General features: G+C 28.2%; 6 protein-coding genes across 6 annotated transcripts; 4 read left to right on the top strand and 2 right to left on the bottom strand.

Annotated features, from left to right (window-relative positions):
• Positions 1-57: 57 nt before the first annotated feature.
• On the top strand, positions 58-1,215 carry BX663DRAFT_553085 (uncharacterized protein; the record flags this gene model as incomplete). Its single annotated transcript, XM_051531418.1, has 7 exons — positions 58-112; positions 184-255; positions 354-481; positions 548-673; positions 737-816; positions 880-973; positions 1,051-1,215. 7 exons carry the CDS (start codon positions 58-60, stop codon positions 1,213-1,215), a joined length of 720 nt encoding a protein of 239 aa, XP_051381732.1.
• A 159-nt stretch (positions 1,216-1,374) lies between these two features.
• Positions 1,375-3,262, bottom strand: BX663DRAFT_553084 (P-loop containing nucleoside triphosphate hydrolase protein; the record flags this gene model as incomplete). Its single annotated transcript, XM_051531417.1, has 6 exons — positions 1,375-2,034; positions 2,112-2,297; positions 2,349-2,715; positions 2,771-2,933; positions 3,020-3,073; positions 3,151-3,262. 6 exons carry the CDS (start codon positions 3,260-3,262, stop codon positions 1,375-1,377), a joined length of 1,542 nt encoding a protein of 513 aa, XP_051381731.1.
• Positions 3,263-5,194: 1,932 nt separating this feature from the next.
• Positions 5,195-7,847, top strand: BX663DRAFT_513906 (uncharacterized protein). The gene is made up of 8 exons (XM_051528223.1): positions 5,195-5,530; positions 5,591-5,649; positions 5,746-5,810; positions 5,885-6,348; positions 6,425-6,606; positions 6,667-7,206; positions 7,306-7,454; positions 7,526-7,847. Exons 1-8 carry the CDS (start codon positions 5,288-5,290, stop codon positions 7,726-7,728), a joined length of 1,905 nt encoding a protein of 634 aa, XP_051381730.1. The 5' UTR covers positions 5,195-5,287; the 3' UTR covers positions 7,729-7,847.
• Positions 7,848-8,645: 798 nt separating this feature from the next.
• BX663DRAFT_544062 (calponin homology domain-containing protein) lies at positions 8,646-10,407 on the top strand (the record flags this gene model as incomplete). The annotated part of the gene is made up of 7 exons (XM_051530873.1): positions 8,646-8,673; positions 9,188-9,277; positions 9,355-9,390; positions 9,452-9,548; positions 9,624-9,633; positions 9,709-9,934; positions 10,014-10,407. The coding sequence occupies 7 exons, from the start codon at positions 8,646-8,648 to the stop codon at positions 10,361-10,363; spliced, it is 837 nt and encodes a 278-aa protein (XP_051381729.1). The 3' UTR covers positions 10,364-10,407.
• A 44-nt stretch (positions 10,408-10,451) lies between these two features.
• On the bottom strand, positions 10,452-13,322 carry BX663DRAFT_513897 (Bromodomain-containing protein). Its single transcript, XM_051528222.1, has 8 exons — positions 13,260-13,322; positions 12,897-13,007; positions 12,647-12,752; positions 12,169-12,546; positions 11,376-12,096; positions 10,962-11,296; positions 10,678-10,885; positions 10,452-10,588 (listed from the first exon to the last, which is right to left on the bottom strand). The coding sequence occupies exons 2-8, from the start codon at positions 12,929-12,931 to the stop codon at positions 10,506-10,508; spliced, it is 1,866 nt and encodes a 621-aa protein (XP_051381728.1). The 5' UTR covers positions 12,932-13,007; positions 13,260-13,322; the 3' UTR covers positions 10,452-10,505.
• A 3,912-nt stretch (positions 13,323-17,234) lies between these two features.
• BX663DRAFT_513889 (uncharacterized protein) lies at positions 17,235-19,757 on the top strand. Its single transcript, XM_051528221.1, has 5 exons — positions 17,235-17,358; positions 17,445-17,943; positions 18,084-19,221; positions 19,284-19,467; positions 19,533-19,757. Exons 2-5 carry the CDS (start codon positions 17,478-17,480, stop codon positions 19,578-19,580), a joined length of 1,836 nt encoding a protein of 611 aa, XP_051381727.1. The 5' UTR covers positions 17,235-17,358; positions 17,445-17,477; the 3' UTR covers positions 19,581-19,757.
• The last annotated feature ends 1,035 nt before the right edge of the window (positions 19,758-20,792 follow it).

Genomic DNA, 20,792 nt, shown 5'->3' with positions numbered 1-20,792 from the left:
TTCGTGTATTTTTTTTTTTTTTTTTTTAAACTTTCTTTTTCTCTATAATAATTTGTAATGGTAAAAATTACTTCATTTTGGGCACTTGGTTTAACATTGGTTGCAGGTCTTGGTAAAGTATCATATCAAACGCGAAATTACATTTCCTAGTTTTCAGTGATTAATTTAGGTTGTATTCAATAGTTTCTGCTCAAACATCCAATGTGGCTACTGACGTTGAAGTTACTGCTCAATTCCCAGATAACCCCTTTGGCTGTAAGTATAAATGGACGAGAGATTATTAATCAGCATCATATAATCATCATGATATAATCGTCATCTAATCATCATCATCATCATCACATTTTAAATAGTGATTGTTAATGGTCAACGTAATAAGGTTATTTTGGACGTTGTCAATAAAGAAAAGACACCCTATACTGTATTTGCTGTTAGTGGACATATAACAAAGGCAGATGATTATTCTAAGATTATTAGAAATGTAAGTACACCATTTAGGAATATTTATTTTTTCTTTCTTTTTGTTTTGACTTTATATAATGTATAGTTGACTGCAACTCGTTATGGTAAAGTTATTGAAGCAGGTTCAACTCTTCAAATTCCTTATAACTTTTATTCGGAATATGTTCCTGGAGAACATGGTTTAACTGTTTTCGTTGATTTATTGAATGAAGTAAGTTATATATGTTGTAAGGATGGAGGAGTAGTTTAGATATTTATAGTACTTATTAAATAGCAAACTGTCAGCCGTATTGTTGGTTTCAACGGCACAATTACTGTGACTGATCCTGAAGGTTCTTGGTTTGATATTCAACTGTAAGTAAAGCAATAAATAGATCATAGATGATGTACATGTGTTAAATTAATTTTGTAAATCAGTATTGTTCTTTATGGTGTTCTTCTTGCAGGTGCTGCCGGTGTTGCATATATTATTCGTGAAGCTTTCTTTGCTGATTCAAAGAAATCTAAAAAGGTAAAAGTTAAACTTACTAAGTTTGAGGATATGTTTATAATTTTTTTTTATCTTACACCCTTCTCTACTTCTTTTAGAGAACAAAGAAGGTTGAAGAAACAATTGAACGACCTACTCATCGTGATGAAAAGGGTGAAATGGTTTTGGATCAATCTTGGATTCCCGAACATAATCTTAACTTGAATAGTCCCAAAAAATCTTCTCCAAAGATGAAGAAGAGAACTACCACTTCTCGCAAGTAAAATAAAATAAATGCGTATCATATGCATATGTATTATATGAGTACATAGTGAGAAAAATAAAAAAAAATAAAAGGTAATTTAATAATAAAACTTATACTCTAAAAAAGCTATGTTGCGTTCCCTTTTTTTTGTTATTATTTACAAAGTTAATTTTTTCTTTTAAAAATAACTTTCTGCATTCATTATAAAGTCCAAATCCAGTTCTTCTTCTGAATCACTTTGACAATCTTTTGCAAAGTTTTCTTTTAGTTTTTTATAAGAAGAAGTGGGTGTTAATTCAACTGAAAGCAGCTCTTGCTGACTTTGGTTATCGTTGGCTGTGCTTTCATTATGATGATCATCAACTAGATTCATGTTATGTGTATCATTTGTAGTTTTAATCTTTTTCAATACTGCACTGTCAGAATCAGATATATCGCATAACCTTTTTTCATTTACATTTACTGTATTCTTAGGCACTTTATATTGATTTATATCATGAACTGACGTATCAGATATATTTTCTTCAGACGATAAAGACGAAATGGAACTTATAGCTAATTGTGATGATGAACTCATCAATTCCTTTTCCTCCGTCGTCTTCTCTTGAGCTGAGGGCTTCGTTAAAGCCAAGTTTTTATTATTATTACTGATTGCTTCAGTTTTATCAGCTATTTGTGACAAAATATCTTCATTCCAAAAATCGTCTTCTTGTTTAATTTCTATGTTCTTCATTTCTTCCCAAGTTGATTCAATTTTATCATTCAATTCTTCCTGTATTTTATTTTCTAACTTTGGTATTTCAACCTCATCTTCTTCTGGATCAACTATACCTTCTGACTATTATTAAAATAGATGCATTAAGTATTAGACTTCCTATATATATATATATATATGTATACAAGGTTACATTTTACCTTGATGCAGAATTGTGCTGGCTGACTTCCAGCATTTTCTACAGATTTATACAAATAGCCATAACGAAATTCACGCTTACGAAATAAAAATAAACGTTTAGCACACCAATACCCCCATGAAGAACCTAATGAAGGTGTCCATGTAATATCTGTTCCATCTGTGGTAACATGATTTGAAGCAACTACCTGATGAGTCCATTATTAGTGATCGTATATTAGATGATATGATAAACTTACAGCTAAAGTATGAATATGAGCTATTTCAATCAATGATTGTGCTATATAATCCAATATAGAAATACGTGTTCGAGAATCCAATGTATTTAGCCTAAAATGATACGCAATTGAATCGATTATAATCAGTCTTATATTCGGATATTCCTTTAAAATATCTGGTAATTGTCGTATCAAAGCAATTAACTCTGCATGATTATGAACTCGAAATAAATGAATACCCTTTAATATATTTTCGATATCGTATTTATTGCTAGCCATACTAACAATCCGTGAAGATTGAAATGACCCTTCAGTATCAATATAAATACATTCACCGTGAACACCGCCTTCACTTTGGGATAACTGTACATTTATAGCAAGTTGCATACTAATGAATGTAAATAAATTGATTTTTTTTTTTTTTTTTTTTTTTTTTTTTTTACCAGAGTTGTGTTTTCCCTGAGCCTGATTCACCACAAATTTCAGTTATTTTAAAAGGCGGTATACCATCTCCTAATAATTTATCAAAGTTTTTTGAAGCTGTTGATATACTATATTTCTTTTCCGCAGTAAGCAATTCAGCAAAGGTTCTCTTCAGCTTGGTTTCTATATAAAATATTATGCACATAGTATATATCAGCATAATTACGATTATTATTATTATATAGACAATTAGGTTTCATGTTGTTTACCTTTATCACTAATCTTTATTAATATTTTCACTTCTTCTCTGTTTAGCTGAAGTTCTAAGTGCGATCAGTAAAAAAAAAATAATAATTAGATCTAAATAGTTATATATATATATATATAAATAGAAATGTACTTCGTGTTAGATTATAAACGCTTTCTCTTTTTATTTCTTCTAAATTGTCGTAACCTGCATCTCTTAATTTTTGCTGTAATGAGGGTAATGGTATTATTTCGTTTAAAGACATGATTACTCGAAAAAAAAAAAAAAAAAGGAATATTGGCATACAAATTTTTATATGCGCTTTAAATGCGGAGTTATATATAGCAGATCATCATAACATTAGAATACAATTTTACTTTTGATATAAATAATGGGAATAGTTCATCATTGAAATAATATTATACAAGTTATAACAATAAGGACAACGTAATGATTCTTAATTGTCATATAAGCAGTAATGAGATACAGTTTAACCGATATTACCTACTGAAATTTTAATAGAGAATAATGACCTCTTATTAATACGAGTGATATTTATTTCATTTACTATATCTCATTCCATATTTTTTTCTTCTTCTATGCTTTGCTCTTTTTATTTTGTTTCTTAAAAAGTAAAACATATACATGCATGAATACTAAAAAAAAAGAAAACGAAGACTGTAACAAAGGCAACCAAGTAACTACGCATTTTCGTTGTTTGCTGTCATAACAACGTATGATCTTTTTTTTTTTTTTTTTTTTTTTTTTGCAAATATCTGTATAACGTTAATGAGTATAATGCTCTAATTGTTTTCATTTCTATCACGGAAGAGAACTCTCTGCTAGGAGGTTCTTGATTTCTGTATATGGGTGATTTTAGCTCTTAGTGATCAGTTTTGTTTTTACATTATAATTATTTATAGTTATTATTTATTGAGATTTACTTTTTTTTTCTTTATGAGCCTCAATTAATTATAGATCTCGATTTACAAAAAAAAAAAAAAAAAAAAAAAAAAAAAAAAAAAAAAAATAGCTTATAACGATCATACCAAACCAAAGTATAGAAAAAAGTTACTGAACTTATCTTCTATAGAAAAGCTGTCATAATCTTTCATTCTATTTTTTTTTTTTTTTTAATTCCTATGAATAAATTTAGACATTGATTATTATTATTATTATTATTATTATTATTATCTTCTTCTTAGACTCTGTAAAGATGATTTATCAATGTGATTCCCTTTTAAACTAATTGTAATTAACTCGTCTTTAATATATTATTTTAACAGAAATTACTTGACAGTATATCTCTAATTTTTGTCCTCCATAGTAGACCAAGATTTTGATAACAGCTATGCTTGTTGTAGATTCTGGAAGAAGGTATTTGCTATATTGTCTTTAAAAATAAAACTCTTCTACCTTAAAGTAAGTCCAAGAAGTGTTGATTTATTAAACAGTAACAAGACAAGCCAAAAAAAATCAATTACAAGTCTTTTAAAATAACTTCAAAGTTCATATGAACGTACTCTGAACCCATTATCATTAGCAATCTTGCCTATTCTTCGCTTATATCCAAAAGTATCTCGATTGTTATTAATTTATGCAAAAGTTGTAGACAGATCATTACATTTGTAATAGTTTAGGGAATCGGGTCTATATTTGAAATCATATACTTATCTGTGGCCTTTTTTTTTTTTTTTTTTTTTGGCTAAACAAAATATGGATTTAGAGTTTTTACTATTACTGGTAAGTAGAGAGCTAATGAATATGATTCAGTATCATGCAATAATAGAGTGTCTTTAAATATTCCGCAAAATCCTCTTAATTTATTGATGCATATGCATATGCATCTGCTTGTGTTTTATTTTTATTTTTATTTTATTTTTCTTGTATATTCATGCGCCAATAAACAACGCATCTACTGCCAATGCAATATTTATAATAGAAAAATGACATACGAATAAAGCATTACATCCCTTTCTTTCTTTCTTTCTTTTTTTTCTTTTCTTTTTTTTTTTTTTTTTTTTTTTTTTTTTTTTTTGTTAAATCATATTATACAATTACGTGTATTTTTCTTTTTCCTTTATTAGCAGTAAATATAGCTATTATTTTATTTTGTTTTATTTTGTTTTATTTTATTTCGTTTTTTATTTTTTTTTTTTTTTTCATTTCATTTCATTTCATTTCAATTCCTTTTTTTTTTTTTTTTTCCATCTACATTTTTACACATTAGAAGAAAACTTATTTTATATTCCTTGTACAAATAGTAATAATAAGATAGAAGGAAAAAAAAATGATAGCTTCATCAACACTGCCATTATTTCCTCAATTGGCAGAAATGAATGACCAAGAAAAGTATGCCATCATTGCACGTTTTATACCTTGCGATCTTTGTCCTCAATGTAAAGGCTGGCATCCCTATGATAATGACACTATTAACTGTCAATGTGGACACGATACTGTTCATCACATTGATAATGGACAAGATCTCGAACGTCGTTTGAAAGTTGCTTTACGGCTTAATGAACTACTTGAAGTAAGTTTATATATATCATTCATACATATCCAACTCGTTGTCTAATGTATATATATATAGGAAAAAGGAAAAATAGAAGATTATGATTATGAAGACGACGATATTAACTCACTAAAAAAGTAACTATATACGCCTTATAATATATAATATGTATGTATGTATGTAGATATATAAAATACCTTTTTTTTTTTTTTTTTGTTATTACATACTTGTAGACAAATTTTGTATAACGCATATAAAACATCAGATAAAGAAATAGGTTTATCTTCTACTACTAAAGGTAAGTATAATAACTACAGTATTTGCAAGAAAATAAAAAAAAAAAAAGGTGTAATTAAATAATTATATATTTAGATCTAAAAAGGAACAGGGAAGAATCCATAAGTCATGATGAAGAAATAGAAAGTTTGATAAGCCATGATCCAAAGAGAAGCAGAATAGATGAGCATCCTATAATAGATAGTGCGAATGAGCAATTAGGGAAACAAACAGCAAATGAAAATATAGACCTTGGAAAGGAGAATGAAGATCAAATAAAACGAAGAGAAGAGGATAATAGGAAAAAAAATAAATTACAGCAAGATTTAGTTCATGAGGTTCAAAAGGATGAAAATAAACAATTCAATACAGTAAACGGTACAGAACCGGAAGTAGTTAAAATAAATTGTAATACGATTATAGATGGTGAATTAAATGAGAAAATAAAGGACTACACGGTGGATGCCGACAATGGCAAATTATTCAAAGAAGAAGAGACTGAAATGATTGATATTTTTAAAAAAGAAAATGAATCAAGTGAAAAAGCTGAGGATTACATGGTAAATAGGAATGAATAAATGTAAGAAGATGGTATGATTGCCAACTGTCTCTATTACTTTATATATATATATATAGCCAGAAATAAATAAAGAAACACCTGCTATGAGAGAAGAAAGAGAAGGTAGTATAAGGACCGAAATCGTATTAAATGATGGAGAACGAGAAAGTATGATCCTTTTGACTGGTTTAAAGAATATATTTCAAAAGCAGTTACCGAAAATGCCAAAGGAATATATAGCTAGATTAGTTTATGACAGGTACTTATTTTTTTTTTGTATACCTATTATAAGATACGTTAATATTATATACATATATAGAAAACATCGTAGCATAGCACTTATTCGTAATCCACATAAAGTGATTGGAGGTATTTGTTATAGACCCTTTGATGCCCAAGAATTCGCAGAAATTGTATTCTGTGCAGTAGCTTCAACAGAACAAGTAAAAGGATATGGATCGTTTATTATGAATCATTTAAAAGATTATGTATCAAGCCATTCAAACGTGAAACATTTCTTGACATACGCGGATAATTTTGCAATAGGATACTTTAAAAAACAGGGATTTACGACAGAGATTAGTCTAGATAAACGAAAATGGGTGGGCTATATCAAGGATTATGAAGGTGGTACTATTATGCAATGTACAATGGTTCCTCGGGTGAGATATCTTCAAGTGTTTGATATTTTAGGAATTCAGCGTAATGCTATATTAAAGAAAATAAAAGAAAAATCAACAGAGCATGTTGTTTATCCTGGATTAAGGATGCCAATAGGTAAAAATGGTAAAAGATCCATTGATCCGTATAAGGTGCCTGGCATTGCTGAGTCTGGTTGGACACCAGAAATGGATATACTGTAAGTTGATCACTCTTTTGTATCTAGAGTAATAATATAGAATATACAAATTAAACCTTTTCATCTATTATTGTCTTTTAATAAATATACTAACTATAGATCTAATCGGCCAAGACATTCACCGCATTATAAACAAATGTTAAAACTCGTTGAAGAAATGCAGAATTATACACATGCTTGGCCATTTTTAGAACCTGTCAACATAGAAGAAGTAGCAGATTATTATGATATTATTAAAGATCCTATGGGTAAACAAATGGTTATATTTGTATATGCATGTATTTCTTTTTTTTTTTTTTTTTTACTTATACATCATTAGATCTTGCAACTTTAGAAGAAAATGTAAAAGCAGATGCCTATTTAACTATAGAAGATTTTATAAATGATACGCAAAAAATCTTTGATAATTGTAGAATATACAACTCTGAAGATACGGAATATGCAAAATGTGGTGCAAAACTTGAAAGATTCTTCAACGAAAAACTGCGTGCTATTAATAGAACTAAAAACGACCCAAGTTAAAAGAAGCAAGGAAAAAAAAAAAAGAATGAATATACCACCTTTGTAAATAATAATTAATTTTTTTAATATTATAAATACATATATCTTTTATAGGTAACATTTGTTATCATTGTAACTTATTACTTTCTTTCTTTACAACTTTTTATTAATAAAGAAAAAAAAAAGTCGTAGTAACCAAGTGAAAATATAGATAAATTGTCTAGTCAGTTAAATAGATAAAGGAGACGATAAAGAAAAAAAAAAAAAAAAAGAAATGAACTAGAAAAATACTAGCACAACTATAAATTTCAATTGAGGAGCTAATCATAAAGTAAATAATTCATTTCATGAAGAATAGTATAGACAAGTCAAGTCAAGTCAGAGCTTGTACATTTTTTGCTAGTAAAGCAGCTTGTTCCAAGTAAATAAGAGAGCCGAGAAATGTACCTATCATGATTTTTAAACAAAATATAGCCAAGTGAATGCCTGTATTTGAATAATAATAGAGGCAGAGCTTAGACTTTTTTTTTTTTTTTTTTACTACTATGAGACAACCAATCCTAGTGTTAATGATAAAAGTATGAGCCTATTCTCATTCTCTAGAAGATCATATAGATAACCCAAACATAGAATACGATGACCTTAGTCTGTTATAGGCCAATAAGTAGAGAAGAGTTTAGAGTTGAAGCCTAAATGATGCTTTCTTTATAATTATTATTATTAAATAACTAGCAACAGAGCTGTTCAAAACATCATAATAAAATTAAAGACATTAAGCAAATACAGAACAGTTGCTTTTTCTTCAGCCTCAAATAAGAGAATAGAAGAAAAAAAATTATTTTAATGGGTTTATATCTTTCCCTTTTTTTTATAAAAAAAACGTATTATGGATATAGATTGTATACATGTTCAGAAACGTTTGAAAATTCATATACATCATGCTGATTAAGAATATTTTTAATATCCGTAAGTAGCTTAGCAACGTGTAAGACTATACTTCATTCTTTAAGAATTTTTTGTTTATTTTCAGCACTACTCATATCAAGTTCGTTTAAAAAAAAAAAAAAAAAAAAAAAAAAAAAAAAAAAAACTTGCAGACAGCTCCTTGTGAAATTATTTACGTTTGAGTTATTTGTATCGCTCATTTACAGAAATGATCCACATTTCTATAATAATCGCTTCTAGACTCTCTCTCTCTTTTTCTCTCTCTCTCTCTTCTCTCCTTTTTGATTTTATGTACAGATACTGGGTTAAAATTAATTTCTTCAATTTTTATTTCTCTTCGTAATCCACATTAGATTTATAAGGAATGTTAAAAAAAATCAAAAAATGTTTTTTTTTTTTCTGCTAACATAAAATTAATTATTTTCAATCTCAGATCGTTTCAAAATTTTTTTTTTTTTTTTTTTAATAGCACATTAAACATTGTGTATTCACATATTTATTTTATTTTTTTATTTTTATTTTACACGTATAAAAGTAAAGATGGGAGAATCTCGTACTGAATTGTTGGCGTGGCTTAATGAATTGTTACAAATGAGATATACCAAGGTTGAGCAAGCAGGAACAGGTAATACGTTAATTATTTCATCGTTTTTTTTAGATCAGACTTTGTTAAAAAAAAAAGGGGTACGGGGATTACGATAGGTGCTGCTTATTGCCAGATTTTTGATTCCATCTACGGTAAAATGAGTTTAACATGTTCAGTAACAAAGCAATCCACTAATTATTACTCGCGTATTAGGGGATGTGCCCATGAGCAAAGTAAAATTCGAAGCTAAACTTGAATATGAGTTTATTAATAATTTCAAGATTTTGCAAAACACTTTTAAAAAACACAAGTAAGATGTGGACTGATTATTTTATATTGGAAACAAATTTATTTATACGCGTTTTTTTTTTCTTTATTCATTTAGAATTGAAAAGGTAATAGAATGATAGTTATTAGTTACTTTTAATAATAACAAAAGATTGTTATTATTATTATTATTTCGAAAATAGAATGTTCCAGTCGATCGTTTAATAAAATGTAAGCTTCAAGATAATTTGGAATTTATGCAATGGGTTAAAAGATTCTGGGAACAAAATTACCCAGGAGGAGAATATGATCCTTTGGCTCGTCGTAAAGGATTGGGAAGTACACCTAGTGTAGGTGCAACTAGATCATCATCTACTGCCAGTACTGGTAGAGTTAGTTCTGCTGGTAGAAGACCCACTAAAACTCCAGGTAAGAAAGAAAAGGAAAGAAAGATAGATAGATAGAAAACACAGTTTAATATATATATATATATATATATATAAATTAGCTACACGTAGTATGAGTCGAGGAGGACGTACTAGTGTCTTGGATAATCATTCAGCGTCAATGATTATTGAATTAAATAAACAGATTGCAGAACTCAAGTTAACAGTGGATGGACTTGAAAAGGAACGTGATTTCTATTTTGGAAAGTTACGAGAAATTGAAATTGTTGTTCAAGAAAATCTAGAACAAATTGAAATGGAAAATCCAGAAGTAGTAGAAGAAGAGCATGAGGCACTTCCTATCTTACAAGGCATTCAATCTATTTTGTATAGTACAGAAGAAGGCTTTGAAGTGCCTCCTGAAGAAGAAGAAGAAGGAAAAGTTTTAGACTATGATGATGAAACCTTTTAGATGTTTTTTTTAAAAAAAAAAAAGATTTCTAAATAAAATAAAATGAAATGAAAAAAAAAAAAAAAAAAAAAAAAAAAAAAAAAAAAACGTTATACTATTTTTATTTATATATGTATACATGAAACAAAAGGTATCTACATATTTAATCAGAATCACTAGCAGAATCATCAGATTCAGAACCAGAAGAACTATCAGAATCACTTTCACTAGAAGATTCCTCATTATCTAAAAACACACGCACACACACACAGACAAAGGATAATAATCAATATTTAAAAAAAAAATGCTATTCAATGCCATTATTTCATTCATACCTGAATTAAATTTTTGTAAGGTTTCTTCAAGTTGACGAATCTTACGATCAGTTGCTCTTTCTGAGTAATGAGTTCTTGGTCTCTTTGGTGTTGGTGAAGATCTCTTATTTTTATGAATCAAACTTTCACCAGTAACAAACTCATGCAACCTGTGCAGAGTACGTCTATCAAGTGAATCGATGTCTAATACAATTTCATCTTGTCCTTGCTAATAATACACATGTAGGGCATGTATAAATTAGACACATACATACATACAAATATCAACAATAACAACAACTTACCCCGTTTAAATTTGGCATCGAGCTTTGAATAATGTTCACAACCGTACTTAAACGTTCACCTGTCAAATTATTTATTTGTTCACTCAAATCTTTCTTTTGATCAAAAGTAAATTCAGGGAATTCTTCTCCTGATTTAGTTGTTTGTTGTCTTTCTTTCTTCTTTGTCACCCTTCTCTTCCTTTCCTTTACTGGTTTCTTTTCCTTTAATGTTGGCTTACTCTGACGACGTCCTATCGTCTTTTCTGATCTCCTTCTCTTTTGTGACTTTATAGATGCAATCTGTTGAGAGATTGTGGCGATATGACGTTCTAGTTCTGCAATCTTTTGATCTCGTTCTACAATATCATAAATAGTAGTACATATGGATTTAATATATGTATATATAATATACTCAAATCATAAATGACGACTTACCAAAATCTGAATCCCCTCCCATCTCTTCATCCTCCTCTTCTTCTTCTTCTTCTACGACTACTCCTCCTCCTCCTCCTCCTGTTCTTCTTCTTCTTCCTTCTTCTTCCTCTTCTTCTTGTATATCTTCAAATGCTTCTTCAGTCATGGGTGTAGGTACAGGAGTTGAAGGTCTTTGAGTCCATTTCTCGTCAAATACCTTTTCTAATTCACGACCCATTTTATAAACAGGTAAATTAGGTGGATTATAAGTATAACAATTGTTAAACATGAGACGAATATCTTGTTCAAATTGTTTAGGGTCTTCATAATCTCCTTCATTCAACTTTCTTTCGATGGTAGACAAATCCATTGGGTGTTTAATGATGTCAACATAGTCAGGAATGTTAAGTGCAACAACATCCACAGGAGCCAAGAATGGGTAATTGATATCTCTATATTTGTTCTTTTTTAATTCCTTTAATGTCTGAGCACAGAATTTCATTTGCAAGTCATTCTTTCGAGGATTATTATTATTATTACGTCGCTTTAGGATGGGCTCAGGATAATCTTTAGAGGGAGGTGGATGAACCTCTCTTTTAGGTCGACTCTCTTCAGAGGCACGACGTAGCATATGAGTTGATAAAGAAGATTTGTTTTCGTTTGTTTTTATATTATTTTTTCTTCTCTTTATCTTGTCATGATCATCATCAAAAAAGGGTGACATAGATCTAGGAGTTGCAGACTGAATAAATAAAATAAATAGATAGGTTAAAAGAAGAGAGAAGAAATCATAGACACTAACACGAATACTTACATCCTTTGAAGGTGGCATCTGTCTTAAACTCTTTTCAAATGCAGATTCTACATTTTGACAAAGCATAGAGATCATGGCTTCGGGACCATTAAATTTATAACAGTTATTAAAAATCAAACGAATATCGTTAATGAATTCTTCTACAGCATCGTATTGAGCAGACATTAATTTTTGGTCTACCGTCATTAGATCCATGGGGTATTTAATGATTTTTGGATAATCGGGCACATTTAATTTAACGTAATCAACAGGGTGTAAGAAGGGAGCAGCATCTCTATGCTTTTTTAAATTTCTCATAATAGCACCACAATACTTTATCTGATCGCGTGTCATATTTGATTTGCTAGTCGTAGAAGGTGAAAGTGAATTGGTTCTTGACTATATAAAAATTATAATCAGATAATAAATATGTGTATATGTATATATATATATATATATGCTTTGTTGTTTTTTTTTATGTTATTATTATTATTATTACCTGCTTTTTATTACTCTTACCACGATCTAACAAAGATACATTTTCCTTTAATTCTATTTTGGGTCTGTTTAATGTCGTATCAATTTCTTCAAATTCTTCTTGGTGTCTGTATACATATAATATACATATAAAAATATGTGTGTGTGTGTGTGTGTGTGTATGTATGTATATGTATATAAAGGAAGAAAGAAAGAATTAGTTTCTAGGATACATATTTTTTTTTAACGCGTAAAATTTTTAAACTATTTACATTTGTTTTGGTGAAAGCTTAATATCTACATCCATTTCTTTATTTCAAAAAGCCAAAATATATATGTGTATTTTAGATAAATGTATACTTTTATATGTATAAATAATTTATCTATAAAAAAAAAAAAAGAAAAAGAAAAAAGAGAAAAGAAAAAAAGAGAGAGCCAGGGTATATAATAAATGTTATATAATACACAGAAATAAAAAAAAAAAAAAAAAAGGAATAATGATATGTAGAATGTTAGTGTAGGATGGTAAACGTAAAAAGATTATAAATATAAAAAGAAAAAGAAAAAAAAATTTAGAGTCAGAAGTAAGGAAGCATTCCTCTTTCCTTTATTTTTTTTTTTTTTTTTTTTTTTACCTTTTAAGTTCTATTGAATTATTTTATATATAGGAGAGAGAAAAAAAATTTTTTTTTTTTTTTTTGGAAAAAAAAATATAAAAAATAAAAAAAAATAAGAACAGGGCTTATATATCTAATGACTATTTTGTATGTGTGACTGTGATTAAACTGTAACCACCAATTAGATTCGTTATATTTTTTGCCATGATAGAAAGTAGAAGACAATTTCATTAATGAAGAATTCGTAATTAGAATAATCGGTATAATTACATTTGGAAAACAAAATAGTAAATAAAAGAGATACAAGTAAGGGAAACAAACAAACAAAAAACAAAAAAAATAGATAAATACGTAATAAATGTATGTACTATTTCATATAAAAAGTAAAAGAGCAATTAAATGACAAGGGGTTGAGCTAAAATACGTTTTAGTAGGCGAAAATTCAGCAATAAAGATTCAACTACGTATTAAAAAAACACACGCACACAGAATTTAGCATCAGAATTCACACACAAATGAAAATATTTTAAAAAAGTAAATTTTTATTTATTTAAACACAAAAGAAAAAAAAACAAAAAACAAAAGCAAAAAAGATGAATTTACAAGAAAATTTGCTTCTTAAATTTGTTACTGCAAGATTGTCTTTTTTTTAAAAAAAAAGGCAATCCTACATACAAATCTGAAAGCTTAATTCACGCTAAATAAATCTAATGAAACAACAAAAAAAAATTAGTTGACAAATATTATTATAAAAAATAAAATGCAAGTGCAAGCCTCATAGATCTTGGTGATATTTTTTAACTTCATTATCTCTCAGAAGTAGCAAATATGTCTATAATCCTTGGCCAGCATATTTTTTTCGTGTACTGCATACATTAAAGTGTTATATTTATACGCGATATACGTTTTCTTAAGGAAAACAGATGCACAGAAACAAATATAAAACACTTTATAGCATATACATACATTATGTTCATGTAATATGTATGTATGCACGTATACACGTATACATATAAGTAATTAAATTTATATTTACCTTTTTTTTTTTTGCTTTTGTCTCGAATTAGATAAGCTTGTCGTGAGTATGTTGAGAAAGAAATAAATAAATAAAAAAAAAGGAGCACTCTATTTATCGAAAAAGAAAATAATGGCTTTTTATATTTTTTTGTAATGTCTGACACTTTTTAATTTCAAAAATAAAAAAAAAAAATAAAAAATAAAAAAAAATTTTTTTTAATAAAAAATTATTAATTGATCTCCGTAATTATTTATCCAATGAAAACCGTTTAATGGGACTGTTCACATCTTTCTTTTTCATTGTAAATATTCATTTTGCATATGATTATGATGTAAAACAACAACAGCAGTAAAGCTATTATTTTGATCTAAGGGAACCACACTCTTTTTTTTTTTTTAAACAACTATCATTGCTATGTTATATGTATTTATTTAATTTTTAATTCTAAATAAAGAAAGAAAAAAAAAGAAAGACAGACGCATGCATGTGTTTTAATTTTGTGTTTCAATAAAACTCAACTTGAAACGTAATGGTTAAACTGATTAGATATTTTACATCTGAAGAAATAAATAAAAAAAAAAAAAAATACGCCAAAGTTCACCTGAGATGCCGATCAAAAGGAATACGACTATAGAATAAACTAGTATATCAAATTGCTTTATTTAATTCTCAAGAAAATAAAAAGGGGAGGACATTATTATACAGACATTGTTTTTTTCCTACTAATATCATTTTTATCCTAATATCATTCTGCCTTTAGTAATCTCGGTAATATTTATAATCTGTAGAAAGTAATCTTATAAAGACTTGAGAAATGATCATGTTCTAAACAGCCATTTATCAGATTATTTTGGCTAGATAGGCTTGATAAAGATGTATTACTATTGTTAATAGTTGAGTATCGAAAGAAATAAAATTAGAAAATGAATACACAACCACATCTATACTGTCAACAAACATTATATTAAAAGCTTGTTAAAAGGCTACGACCACTAGTAGCATAAACAGGATGGGCTTTTTTGTTTTCTCTTTTATAGCCTTATGTTATTTCTGCTTTCCTTTGAATAAGTTTAAATATAGAGTTGTAGTACAATAGCAAGGGTGGTTCAATGTCGTCTTTTATCTTCTCTTACAAAGCACACTAACCAAAATAAGTTGAAGATCAAATACAATACTAGAAACACGTGTGAAACCAAGACCTATCCCTCTGTACTTTACTTCCATATTGTCTTTTGCTTTTTCATTCTGACTAGTTTTGTCGTTTCATTATGACAAAAAAAAATTGTCTAGTAATGAAAGATAAATAAATTACGCGTATTAAGAAACATCTCTTTTACTACAATAGTTGTTACTTGTGTTTTATGCAAGTATAGTATTATCGTTGAATTAGTGTTCCAAGATGATAAAGGAAAAAAAAAAAAAGTATCTAATTCCAGGTTTAAAACCTATTATTTATGCAGCTTTATAGTCATTTACTCCTGAAAAGTATATCTTGCATAAAAATAAATACACATATTTTTGGCAAGAGATAATGATTGTTTATCAGATTCATATGTATTTAATCCTAATCGCTAATTTGGTGGGAGGAACAAAAAGGGAATATAATAGAGGTAACTAAAGGAAAGGAAAAGAAAATCGTATATGATCCCAGGATGTAAAGAAAGAAAGAAAGAAGGGAATTTGAATTCATCTCTTTCTATTATCCATTTTGGTTTGTACAAAAGCTAATTGTGAATAGAGTTAAAAGATATTCCAGCTATGTTTTATTTCTATTACTAACAATAATGATAGACTATTGTAGCATGTGTGTGTTAAAATAGTATCTTTGTTGATTTCCCTAAAGCAAAAAAAAAAAAAAAAAAAATCTTTATGGGTCAATATAGAACTGTCTTTACTTGTAATCAATGCGATTTTTTTTTTGTTTTCCCCAGTCACCTTTTATATGCTTAGTATAACTTTATATCAAAAGAGTTCAAAACCTCTTCTTTCAAATCAATCATCAACAGCATAAAGGAAAAATGTGTCAAGAAAGAAGAACGGTTGAATTAATTACCTTACTCTCCGATTTTTTTATTGTTATCAATTCATTAGTTTACATTTAAAAATGTAATACGATTATTGTGTTTATTACAGACAACACACGCACAAAAAAAAAATATGTATACAAATACATATACATATAATACAATACAATACAATAAAAAATAGAGTACAGGCTATCTAATATGGATTGATGGCAAGACATCATCATAGAGACCTTGTTTCATGAATTATTATTAGAGATAGGAGAGTGTTTTATAAACGACTTTTATATAAATCATGATCAAATATACTATAAGATAGCCTTATGGTGTTTGTAATAAGTACAGTGTCGTTGTTGTGGTGTTACATTTAAATGAGAATGAATTAGTCAGGATACAGATTGAGTTCAAATAATAATAAATAGACACAACTGTTGTTATCTTTATACAAACATGAACTTGAGTAAGCATAGTTTCATAGCTCACTCTTTATTTATATCTTTACGTTTATCTGGAATTAGTACTTTATTTTATCTGATTTAGCTCAAAAGAGTTACTTTCTTATCTGAAGATTTTTTTTATTTTTTTTTTTAATTCACTGAATTAATTAAGAAAATCTGAAATTTAAAAGAAAAATTATGTAGTTTAAAAATGCCAAACCAATTTTATACTATCTTTTAACAAGAATTAAGATATTCTAAATTATATACTTTATAAATTCTTTTAATCCCTTTATTTATTTATTTTTCTTTTCTATTTATTTTTCTATTTATTTTTTCTTTTTTTGGTTTTTTTTTTAAAAAAAAAGAAAGAGAAAAAATGGAAAAAATAAATAAATAACTGTTAATTAGAATAATACAGTCACATATAAGCATTATGAGGTTTGAATAAGCCTTTTTCCATGATTGGTTAATCTTTGCCTCTTTTTTTTTTGCCTTTTTTTTTTTTCTTTCTTCTTTTTTTTTCATTTTTTTTCTTAAAAAAAAGAACGCATATTTGCTTTAATTATATTGTAAATATCTTTTGTTGATTGTATTTGTTTTCCCTTTTTTTTTTCCTTTATAAAAAAAGCATAAAAGTAAGATACAGATTTATATACGCACACATTTGTTTATATGTATTCAAATTAGAATATAATTTATAATTATTGCTTTTTATACATAGAAAAAAAAATTTTTTTTTATACTTTTATTTACTATGAACATTCAAGATTACATTCCACCTAAAGAAGAACAGCCTGTTCATCATTACGTAGAAGTTTCATCAGATCGATTAAGTATGCCTTCAAGTTCTGATTATAAACCTACATCTTCAATTCCTACCATCTTGCCAACAGTAGTCGAAGAAGAATATAATTCAATAACTGGAGCAGCTATTGGGTCACCCATTATTACCCCGGCTAAAGATGAATCAATGGCATCTTCTTCTTCACAAGAACAACAAGAAATAAATGAAAATAGCTTAAATCCTGCTTTATTATTAAATAGATATGATAAACGTAAAAGTAGTCCTGCTATTTTAGGTTTACCCTTTGGCTTAAATCATGAAGCTCAACTGAGTTTACATCTATCACAGCAAAGAAATTCTATTGAAGCAGCTATGTTACTAGCTAATTTCAATAAATTAATGGCCTTTCCAAAAAATAATGAAGTTGATCATAAAGGTAATTTTTTTTTTAAGCATGAAATAAGGAGTCAAATTATGCGCATAAAAAATTTTTTTTTTTTTTTTATTTAACTGATTATAAAAAAAAAAATTTTTTTTTCTCCTCCCCCCCCTCCCCTTAAAAAAAAAAAATTATAGTTCATTCACAGCAACAACAATGGCAGGATGATATGTCAATTCCTTCACAAAATAAAACACCTTGGGATGATGCTTTAGAAAGTGTAGCAGCAGAATCAAATCGACGTTATTCTTATGATGTAAATATGAGTTGGCAAACAATGCCTGACACCTTTTTAGAAAGACATGATCTTTTACATAATATGTCTTCTACATCAAATTATAAAATGAATGGTGATGATGATACTCATCGTATAACACCCTCTTCTTCTTCTTCAAGTTCCAAGTCTAATTCACTTTTATTTAAACAAGATAATTTATTAAATCCTACAACGACAAAGTTAAGTTGGAGTCATGATGATTTACAATCTCAGCCACAACAGCCTCATTATCACCATCCTCATCTTACTTCTCAGCATCCTTATAATACAGCAGGAACATTAGAACAACCACCACAACCACCACCCCATAGACTTTATCATCCTACTATGAGTTCTTCTTTAGGTCCACATACTACTACATATCATTCTCGTTATCCTCCTTTACAACAAGATCATCCTTCATCTAATATTCCTATGTTACACCCACTTGCTCGTCAATCTGATGTTACCAATAATAGTGCTATGAAACGTGACTTTGATATTCATCCTTATTATTCATATACTTTCCCTCCTCAACATCCTATACAACAACAACAGCAGCAACAACGTTATTATTATTCTAACCATGGTAAATTACCATTACCAACCCATCAGCCCTCTATGGACCCTCATCATCACCCTCATCATCTACAACAACAACAGCAACAACAACAACAACAACAACAACAACCACATCCATTGCAGTCACAAATACATCATCCACCTCCAATTATGGCTAAACCTAAACGTAAAAAGCAAAAAACAAATATGAATAATACAGATGAATATGGTGAAGAAATTGAACAAGCAGCAAATGAAGAGGATTATCCAGATATGTCTACACGTGATATTGAAGCAGCACGGAAAGATCCTGAAGCAAGACCACGTAAACAAAAACTTCGTTTTATAGGAGATAAATATACTCCTCAATGGGTTAGATACAATGGCCAATTAAAAGAGGGATTATGCGACACTTGTAAACCTGGCAAATGGTTACAGCTCAAAAATAGTGCTTACTGGTAATAAAACGAAGGAGAGAGAGAGAGAGAGAAGGATGATTAATATGTGTTTGTATTTTTAGGTATCATAAACAATTCTTTCATGGTATTTCATCTGTTTCTGGTAAAGAGTTTGTACAACCTATTGAAACACGTTGGATTGATCAAGATTTAGTGGAAGGTTTATGTCATCAATGTCATACGTGGGTAGCTGTAAGTAATATTAAAAGAAAGAATAGTGTTCTTTGGTACCGACATGCACATAAGGTATATATAATATTCATAAAAAAAAAAGTTGAATTTTTTATTCATACTTATTTTTATATTTACAGTGTCATGTTTATCATAAACCAAAACCAAATGTACCAAAGAAGCGATAAAATGTATATAGAATTTATTAAGGGGGGGAGGGGAAAAAATTATTATTATTATTATTATTATTATTATAATTATTACAAACAGGTTTAGTTATCCTGATTATATAATACACAACTTTATTTATTTTTAACCCCCCCTTTTTTTTATCTCTTCCATACAACAAAAAGAACTATATACGATCATTTTTACTTTTATTTCGTTATGTAAATATATTTTATATATATTTTATTGTATTTTAGTGTATATATATGTGTGTATGTATGTGTGTGTGTGTATGTATGTGTGTGTGTATGTGTGGTGTATACATGTGTATATACGAAAAAAAAAAGGTTTGTAATTAGCTTTCTTAAAGTTAAAAACGATCCAAGAAAAGTACAACAGTGCTGTAAAGGAATAATAGAGGGACAAATAGACAAGGAATTACGCCGTCCAGGATCAACTTGACCTGAGTGGTCTATTTTTTTTTTTTTTTTTTTTTTTGAATTCATGGGGGCTCACCACGATCTGTCACAGTAAAGAAAAAAACAATTGTATTATACTACGAATATTACGTATCGGGATTAATACATATACGAGCCAAGTATGGTATATATATAAAAAAAAGGGGGCCTAAAAGCGTTCCACTATGTGCTTGGGGTTTTTGTTTTTTCTCCTTCCCCCCAAGTCATAATAGATGCTATCTTAATGACGGGAAACTAATAATAATAATAAAAAAGAGAAAAGAATAATAATATCTATCATCACATGGATTGAATCGGCAATATATACATATATATTTTTTTTTATCTTTTTTCATATTCTTCATTCATGTTTAACGAATATTACGTCTTGGCTATTGATAATCGTAGGTATCTTTTTTTAGTAAAATCTACATCTTTCCCAAGTTACGGAAGGTGGGAGGTGCTAATTCAACTCTCTCTCTCTCTCCAATATAGAGTAGCATGAACAAGTAAAGTCACTATACTACCATTTTACCGAGGCTTCTTTCTATTGACAAATATATATATATATATATGTATGTATATATATGTATGTATGTATACATTGTATGGAAAAAACAAAACAAAAAAAATAAAATGCAAAAAAAAAAAAAAAAAAAAACTTGTATTTTTTTATTGGACGAATAAGGATGTGTTATTTACAACATTATATAATAATTGAGGTCGGAATATAGACTTCCAATATAGAATATCATTCATTCATTGAGCATTTTA

Source organism: Cokeromyces recurvatus (assembly GCF_025118155.1).
Source record: "Cokeromyces recurvatus strain NRRL 2243 chromosome Unknown BX663scaffold_17, whole genome shotgun sequence".
In the NCBI taxonomy this organism is placed as follows: Eukaryota; Fungi; Mucoromycota; class Mucoromycetes; order Mucorales; family Mucoraceae; genus Cokeromyces; species Cokeromyces recurvatus.
This window is presented reverse-complemented; position numbering and strand designations above follow the sequence as displayed.